General features: G+C 44.4%; 1 protein-coding gene across 1 annotated transcript in view; it reads left to right on the top strand.

Moving 5' to 3' along the window:
* ARHGAP17 (Rho GTPase activating protein 17) overlaps positions 1-9,010 on the top strand; it is a 69,476-nt gene that overhangs the window by 34,267 nt on the left and 26,199 nt on the right. Inside the window, exons 11-14 of the mRNA XM_042782426.1 lie at positions 494-575; positions 2,713-2,793; positions 4,675-4,788; positions 7,738-7,829. Of these exons, the coding sequence (XP_042638360.1) occupies positions 494-575; positions 2,713-2,793; positions 4,675-4,788; positions 7,738-7,829 (369 nt within the window). The remainder of the gene's footprint in view (positions 1-493; positions 576-2,712; positions 2,794-4,674; positions 4,789-7,737; positions 7,830-9,010) is intronic.

The following is a 9,010-nucleotide window of genomic DNA, read 5'->3' as shown; positions in this document are numbered from 1 at the left end:
TCGACGGCACATAACAACAACAACAACAACAAATCTTTATGGAAATAGATTGCCCAGTCTTCCTTCTGTGGAGTGGGTGGTGGGTTTGAACCACCAACCTTCTGGTTAGCAGTCAAATGCCTTAGGCACCGTGCCACCAGAGCTCCTTACGTGAAGGTAAAGGTAGTTTACAATTCAAGTAATTGGAGACATGCTTGTATTTTCTTCCCTTCTGTTACTCCCAATGTAGACCTACCTAGAGAATGATATCTATCAAAAGGACGTCCTTGAAGCTGATTTTCTTTTCTCTTGCGCCCTCAGTAGGTTATACAAGGGATGGAATGAGTTTTTGGAGCATTTCGTTCTGACTCACCTCCCCATGGCCCCAGCTTATGATTTATTCTCTGTGTCTTAGACGATGGTATTGAGATAATCTGCAGTTTGCAAAATGACACATGCCGAGAGTCCCAGCCCTGCTGCTGTTTGTGCTCAAGGAGAGTGTTTATGATTTCAGGTGCTTTAAAGTCCTATTTACGGGAATTGCCTGAACCCTTGATGACTTTTAATCTGTATGAAGAATGGACCCAAGTTGCAAGGTAAGTTTCAAGAAGACTGAGTCTTAAAAATAAGAGGAAATGAAGTAATATTGTGCCGTTTTTAAAAATCATTTTATCCCTGGAGATCATAAAATAGCATCAAGTAGCATAATTGTTAAATAATACATGCCCCAATTCTTCTTTAAGTCATAGTGAAAACACTGAACATCATAAAGATGAGTTTAGGCAGGTCAGCACTTTGGTACTGTCTTAAATTGGAATGATTTGTATGTATGAAGATGTGTAGATTCACATGGATGAACCACATGAAAGGACTGCTGATCACAACCTTGTTTATGTGGAAGTACGTCCTGTCACTAGGGGTGAGAGCCGTACGGGCCAGTGACGCTGTGTTTGGTGGACGGCTTGCTAACTCAGCTATGTGATAACATAATGGTGATGTTACATTGGCTATCATAGATAATGTTTGTTCTTTTTTCTTTCTTTGTGATTTGGGTGAAAGTTTACAGAGCAGATTCATTTTCCACACAACAGTTCATAGACATTTTGTTTCCTGACATGAATTGCAGTCCCCACAGTGTGACAGCTCTCTTCCCACTTCCTCCCTGTGCTTAGCTTTTTCCTGTATCCTTCTTTGCCGTGCATTCCTGCCCTCTGAGCTGTCTCCCTGTGTAGATGCTGCCCTTCTGTCTCCCGTGGCTGACTGTTCCAGGAGTGCTCCCACGTATAGAGTAGTTAATGTTTATGGAGGGCTTACTCTGTGCTGAGTGCTATTCTCATCTTGCACTCATCACCCCCATAACCAGTACCCGTCTCCATCAAGGCACGTGTGTCTGAGTGAAACTGCTCCCTGGGGCTTTCAGTGGCTGGTATTTTTGGAAGTGGGTCACCAGGACTTCCTTTCAAGGCCCATCTGTGTGCACTCAGACTGCCAGCCTCCAGTTAGCAGTGGAGCGTGTTAATAGTTCGCACCACCCAAGGACTCCTTACCTCCTAGAATCCTTGCTTGACATCATAAAAGGCAGATGTTGTTGTTCTCATTTTACAGATGGGAAAACTGAGGCTCAGGAAAAAAAGGAACGGGGCCAAGGCCATCAGCAAGTAATTGGCCGAACTAGAATTTGGACCCAGACCTGGCTGACCCAAAGACTGTGTTCTTCCCCCTCTGTCCTCAGCTTCCGTCTGTTTGGGAACTGTTGGCTTTAAGCAGGGCAGCCTTGCTTGAAGACTCCAGAGTTGCAGGAGTTGATGGTGGGCCGGCCAGCTCTCCAGCCTGTCATATACACACTGCCGTCGAGTTGGCTCCGACTAATAGCGACTCCTCCTTGGGTTTCCAGGGCAGTGTCACTATGGAAGTAGATTGCCTATCCTTCTGAGGAGTGGCGGTGGGTTTGAACTGCCAGCCTTCTGGTTAGCAGTCAGATGCCTTAGGCACTGTGCCACCAGAGCTCCTAGGCCACCCCTAACAGCTCTGTTACTGGTGGGCACAGCTGACTTCGCTCTGCAGGCTCAGGCGTGTCCCCTTTGTTGTCCGTTTCTGTGAAGGCTGCTAAGTCGAAACCACATAGAGCTTCTGTAATTGCTTCTCAATGGACATGACCTTCCTGGGCTGGAGCTGTTGAGTGGGATTGAGAGCAAGGAAAACTTAAAGGTCTGGTGCCTGTCAGCTTGGCCAACTCATCTGTGACTTGGCCACATTTAGGATAAGAAAACGTGTTCCACAGAGCCATATATTAATGCATATACTTTCTCACTGCATTGTACATGTGGAAATTGTTGAGATGGGGTATGTTTTATTCTGCATATTTTCAACACAATTTTAAAAAATATACACTTTTTAGACAGAATGTTCAGTGTCTCCTTAGGCTGGGCTTCAGTGGAGGTGGTTTTTCACGGTTATCCCCCTGAAGGCCCATGCTAACTCTGTAGCTAAGCATTATGGCAGGTCAGAAGATAAGTCTGGTGAGGTTAATGTCGTGCTCAGGGTTAAACGGCTAGTGGTGAAGCCAGTGTTCAACGCCAGGTCAATTGATCTCAAAATCCATACTTTTTCAGGTTCTATCTTTCTATCAACAATGGCATCCCTGTTCACGTAGCATGTGAATTCATGTCTGACTAATTAACATGTTCTTTAAGAAATCATTGAGAATAAAATTGTGGGATTTTTTTTCTCCAGCGTGCAGGATCAAGATAAAAAACTTCAAGATCTATGGAGAACGTGTCAGAAGTTGCCACCCCCAAATTTTGTTAACTTTAGGTATGTATGTGGCAGCCTGCAGACGTAGCCCCCAGAGTGCTGCACTGATTGGGGTGTGAGCATGTGTTTACCCTCCAGCAGAAAGATCACTTCCTGCAAACGTACTTAGCATGTTCACACAGCACTTTGGAGAGTGACTTGGGATGACTGGAGGGGTGTTTGATAAATGTTACTGTGATATGTTGGAAGCATCAGGATTGGGTCTGGCAATGGGTGTGTTGGGTTAGCATTTTAGCCCTGTGGCTGTTGGGAAGGAAATTCCCATGGGAAGTTTGGTCTCATAAGCAATATGGTAGATTTGGAATCTAAGTTGTTTGGTATGTAAAGTCAGAATCAATCAATAGTTGCATTTTCTGTAATGGTATCTCTTACACGTTATAAAACTTACCTTACCAAGTGTGAGTCATCCACTAAACAAAATCTCAAAGTGAAGATCATATTACTTTATGAGATCATGTATTACTTTATAGAGCACCTACTTTCTAAAAAGAAAGTTTGCCTAGAACACGTTTCTGAAATTTAACTTTTTCCCCTTCGACTTTAAAATTTAACTTTGAAGAAGCATAGAAGAAACGGGAAAAGGTGGCCTCAGGGTGGAAATCATCTAATACCAAAGAAAATTTACTAGGAGGACTTGATCCTAAACCACAGATACTTTTTATTTATAGGCCATATGTCTGGTACGTTACCTGGCCTTTGAACCTAGGCTTGGACTCGATTGCTGGGTGTAGCTGAATACGCCCATTTGCTCCCTTACGTTTCAGCCTTGCCTGATGGGTGGCTGATGTTAGTAAGTATCCTTGTTGATTCAGGTAACATGCTCAGCTCTCAATCGGTTCAGTGTCTCATGGTGGGAACTGAATTGCACTCCGTAGGAGGCTGGAATTTGGCCTTTTACGTTATTTATTATACACTTTTTATTTTTCACTGATTTTTTTGAACAAGGACTACGTTCCCAAGGTTCATAATTTAAAAAGTACAGAAGGTATACAGTGAAAAAATCTCTCTCCTGTTGCTATCCCACAGCCACTCTGGTTCTTTTCTTGAGACATAGCCAATATTTTTGGTTTCTTATATATCCTTCTAGCAAGAGTTGATGCATACATAGGCAAATACATACTTACATACACACACACACACACACACACACACATGCATACGTGTTTATTTTTTTCTTTCCAACCTCCCTCCTCTTTTTCCTTTCACCCAAATGGTAGTGTATGTGGTATGCATCTTTCTTTTCCTCACCTTTTTTGGTTTAATGGACCTCTTGGAGATTTTTCCATATCAGTACAAAATAATATACAAAATAATATATATATGTTTGCATAGTATTCCACTGTACTCTATACAGTTGTTAAACTTATTTAACCAGGCCCCCATTGATAGATAATTGTGGTCCTAAATTTTTCCTTTTGTAGTGTTACACTTTTGCATAAGAGAATATGTTTTTAAGATACATTTGATATTTTCATAATTGCGGCATAAGCATTTTCAAATACAAGTTTGTTTAAGCAATATATCTATACTTTCTTGTTTTACAATTTTATGTTACAAATATATTGAGCTTTACTGTTAATCACATAATTTATTTAGGGGATATAAAGGAGGAAGAATGGATTAGAAATATATAGCAGATAGAGGTTCTGAGTCGTTGAGATTTGCATAGGAACTGCTTTATCTTCCCAAGGCCTGAGTTAGTCTGTTCCCTGAAACAAAGAAAGTAACAGGTGTCTGCAGTGCTTCGCTTGAGCCAGTTTCTGACTTAGTCACACTCTGCCGTCCGCGCCTCAGCGATCTGCAGAGCACCTGGGCGCCGAGCGGCCCTTCCGACAGGTGCTTTAGAGTGGACGCCTCACCTCCTTCCCTTTTGTCTCACAGGTATTTAATCAAGTTCCTTGCAAAGCTTGCTCAGACCAGCGACATTAATAAAATGACTCCCAGCAACATTGCAATCGTGTTAGGCCCTAACTTGTTATGGGCCAAAAATGAAGGGTAAGTGACATTTCCTCCTGTCGTCTTATTTTAGTATTTTCTTCCCACCTGATGGAAAGAATAGAAATGTAATTCAAGATGCCCATTCTAGTTTACGATGCTCTCCAGTGTGTTCTGAAGTGGATTTTTCCACTCATCTGACATCCTTGGAACACTGCTGCGAGCTGAGTGATGTCCCAGATGCTGGGCATGAAGGGCTGTAGGAGCCGTTGGCCCGGTCCTCAAAGAGGCCCACTCATGTGCAGTGAGGTTGATCAGTGGTTCTAGTACACTGATAAGCTCTATTTGCAATATGTCTGGCAACATCGACATCACAAAGTAGGCTAGGAACACAGATGAAGGAACGTAATTCAGGGTGAGATGTTCAGAGAAAGCAATAGTTAGGAAAGGGCAGCTAAGCTGTGCCTTAATGAATGAATATAGTTTCTTCAGGAGGGATCTGTATAAGCCACAGCATCGCAGGCATGAAGGGGCCTGGCTTCTACAGTTTAGGGTACAATGCACAGTCTTGGATAACTTGAGCACAAGGGATATGAGACTGCAAGTGAGTAGACTAGGATCACGTCACAAAGAGACTCAAGTATCTTAATGAGGCGTTTAGAACTTCTTTCATGGCTCAGGGGAGTGAAGGCCATCAAAGTTTCTAAGCAGAAGAATGACTTCATCAGATTGCACTTTAGAGAGAGAAATAAGTTGGCTTTGGGAGGATTGAACTGACTAGGGATTGAATAAGAGAGACCAGGGAGACCAGCTGGAACGCTTCTGGGAAAGAGCCAACATTATCAGGTGTTTCCTCTGCTGCTGCCCGTGATTCTCTCTTTAATCCTCAGTAAGAACCTGTTCAAGCAGGTGCTCTTGGCCTCAATTTCACAGATGAGGACTCGAGGCTCAGAGAGGGCCAGTAACTTGGTTCAGGTTGCACAGCAGGAAGATGGTGGAACTAAGGTGCTGGCTGCAGAGTCTGTATCTCAGCCACCTGTGCCCTTCCCCGCCTCCCATTACTGCTTCATAAAATCATAAACAATTCAAGTTTCCATTAGAATATATAGGACTCTTTGGATCACAGTCTTCTTCCTCCCATCCTTCCTTTGTTCCATCCGTTCATTCATGTTACTCAGTGTTGTTTCAGAAAGTATTTATAAGATCACTTAACAAAACTCCAATGCTGTAAAGTAAAATTAAAGATAAATAGATACATAAAGTTGGCTGTATGCCCTGTATCTCAAAGCAGAATAAATCCCAGATAAACTAAAGAGTTCAGTATAGAAAGGGAAGCTATAAACATGGCTGGTGTATATGTTTGTTAACTTTTGATATCAAAAAGTTTTTCTAGGCATAAAAATAGTGCAAGAAGCAATAAATTAAAAAATGGGTGGGTTTGACTGTCTAACAGTGACAAACATCTGTATGTCAGAAAGCATGTTAAACAAAGGACAGTTTGTAAATGAGGAAAGGTTCCTCCCAAAGTATTTGGAGTCTATAAAAAAGTCATTAAACGAATCAAGATATCAAGAAAATAAATTGGCAAAAAATATGAAGAGACAGTTCTTTCCCAATTCAGCAATATCCTTAGGCATTAAGAGTGCTAAGGATCTCTGGTGGCATAGTGCCTAAGGCACTTGACTGCTAACCGGAAGGCTGGCGGCTCAAACCCACCAGCCACTCGGAAGGAAGGTTGGGCAATCTACTTCCGTAGTGATACTGCCTCGGAAACTCAAGGAGGGGTTGCTATGAGTCAGGGCCAACTCGATGGCACATAACAACAACAAAGAGTGCTAAGAGCCAGATGGGGAGTTGTGGAGGGTGGAGGAAGAAGATGAAGATGAAAGGGTGGGAAGGGGCAGAGCATTTGCAGGGAGGGCTTGCCTAAACAATCCCATTCTAAACTGAAATTTGGAAAGGGCCAGTCCTGCTTGATTGGAAGATGAAGTGGAAATGGCCCCCTTGGTGGGTAGAGACAGTAGAGCGGCAATGGGCTGGGATGGTCAGGCCTGTGGGTCGAGTTTCCTGGGATTCAGGTTCCTCCTCTGTAGAATGAGCCTTGTAACAGGTGGTTGCATGAACGACGTGAGCAAGGTGAAAAGTGTGAAGCACGGGCGTGGTAGGTGGTCAGGGGCCGTCAGTCCCTTGCAGGTTGCTTGCTTTCGTTGTGTTGTGACTTCCAGCCTGACTGTGGGCTCCTGGCTGGGTGGTGAGCATGATTCATGAGCCCTGCAGCAGACACTTTGAACTTCTGGACACTCAACTTGGGACCAGTCCACATACATGACAACTTATGGATAAATGTCCACACTCGGGTGTTCTGATATGAGAAGTAGTAAGAGGCACATTGTAATAATGAATGCTCTTGCTTACGTTACAGGCAAAATTGGTTTATGGTGGTCTTGGTTCTTACTGGTGCAGTGCTAATCAAATAGGAGGATGCCACCTTTGTTCCAAACACATTTAAAACCAGCATTTTGACACACCACTTGCTTACTGGTGTTAGCTGCTCCTGGCCACCTGTGTGTCATGGACACCAGCTGTCACCACAGTGCAGATTAAGACATGGTAGCCAAGTTAGGAAGGAGCTCTGGTGGTGCAGTGCCTAAGGCATTTGACTGCTAACCAGAAAGTTGGAGGTTCAAATCCACCAGCCACTCCTTGGAAGGAAGATGAGGCAGTCTACCTCCATAAAGATTTACCACCTCGGGAACCCAGTGGGGGTTGCTGTGAGTCAGAGCCGACTCGACGGCAGTGGGTTTGGTTTCTTTTTTCTTAGCCGAGTCAGTGTAGTTGTTCCTCTTAGGTGATCACTGCCACAGTCATAGGCCAGAGCCTTGTGGCTGTAATTTTTGCAGCGATCCTTAAATGCTTTATCCTTTTGAAAGATTGACCTGCTCTCATGTGACCTGCACCAGGTAGAGGCCACCTGGGGTGAGTAGTTTAACAGGTGCACTTCTTCCACAGGACACTGGCTGAAATGGCCGCAGCCACATCCGTCCACGTGGTTGCAGTGATTGAACCGATCATCCAGCACGCCGACTGGTTCTTCCCCGAAGGTAACTTTCCTTTCGTTTTCACTGACTCCTGAATCATGGCAACATGGACTGTGACAGCATCGAGTCTTTCCAGGAAGGGGCTTGGTGTTCTTGTGAGGGCTGCACACTTGCTTCCCAGTCTGTTCACCGGCATCCCTGTTTTGACGTAATAGTGAGCATGTTACTTTGTACGTCATCGAACAGTTACTCAGCCAGCATGTGTTGAATACCCAGGTGGGCCGTATGTTTTCCTGGGAAGTCATGCCATCTTCCCTGGAGGAATTCAGGCCACTAGCAAAGAAGACCACGTGAACAGATAAACTGTAATTATAATCTGTGGCAATGTAGAGAAATAGATGGATAGAAAAACGTTTGCTGACTTCAGTCAGGTGCTGGAAGAGGGCGCTGGGGCTTTACAGACAGTGACAGTGACAGTGCAGGAGTCCTCCACTTGGAAGAGGGCTTCCGGTTTCTCTAGCTGGATGTGTGCAGAAGTGGAAGGTAAAACTGGAAAGGTTGACATGGGCCCATTTGTGAAGCTGTGAATGAGCTCTTCGGGGAATTAGGACTTTATCCTCTAGGTAATCGATTTTGAAACTGTTTGTTGTGATCCTGGGATCCACAGAGGTGCCCATGGGCCCCCTTGGGCATACCTGTGGGGCACGTGTTTGGGAGTCTGGGCCTCCCATGCCTGCTCCAGCCAGAGCCGGCCTGCCTCTCACCCCCTAGAGCATAAGCTCCGTGTAAGTATACGTATAAGCCTTCAGGGCTGTGCTCATCTTTTCTTCACACTGCCTTCCCATCAAGGAGCTCTGGTGGTGTAGTGGGTAAGACGTTTGGCTGCAACCAGAAGGTCAGCATTTCACACCCACCAGCTGCTCTGTGGGAGAGTATGAGGCAGTCTAGTTCCCTAAAGATTGACAGCCTTGAAAACCCAATGGGGGTCGCTATGAGTCAGAATCAACTTGATGGCAGTGGGTGGTCTTCCCATTACCGAGAATCCAGCCTCACTCATGGTGGTTGCTCAGCAAATACATGATGGATGAACAGGCATTGGGCTCTATCCAAGATTCTCTTGTGGAAATGAGCCTTTCAAAAACTGCTGTAGAATCTATACATTCAATGCAATCCCAATCCAGATCCCATCAACATTCTTTAGGGATATGGAAAAAATGATCACTAACTTTATATGGAAAGGAAAG

This window comes from Orycteropus afer, unplaced genomic scaffold (assembly GCF_000298275.1).
Source record: "Orycteropus afer afer isolate SDZICR_OR568_19922 unplaced genomic scaffold, OryAfe1.0 scaffold00312, whole genome shotgun sequence".
Taxonomy (NCBI): Eukaryota; Metazoa; Chordata; class Mammalia; order Tubulidentata; family Orycteropodidae; genus Orycteropus; species Orycteropus afer.
Note: the sequence above shows the minus strand (reverse complement) of the source record. Positions and strands in the feature narration are given on the sequence as shown.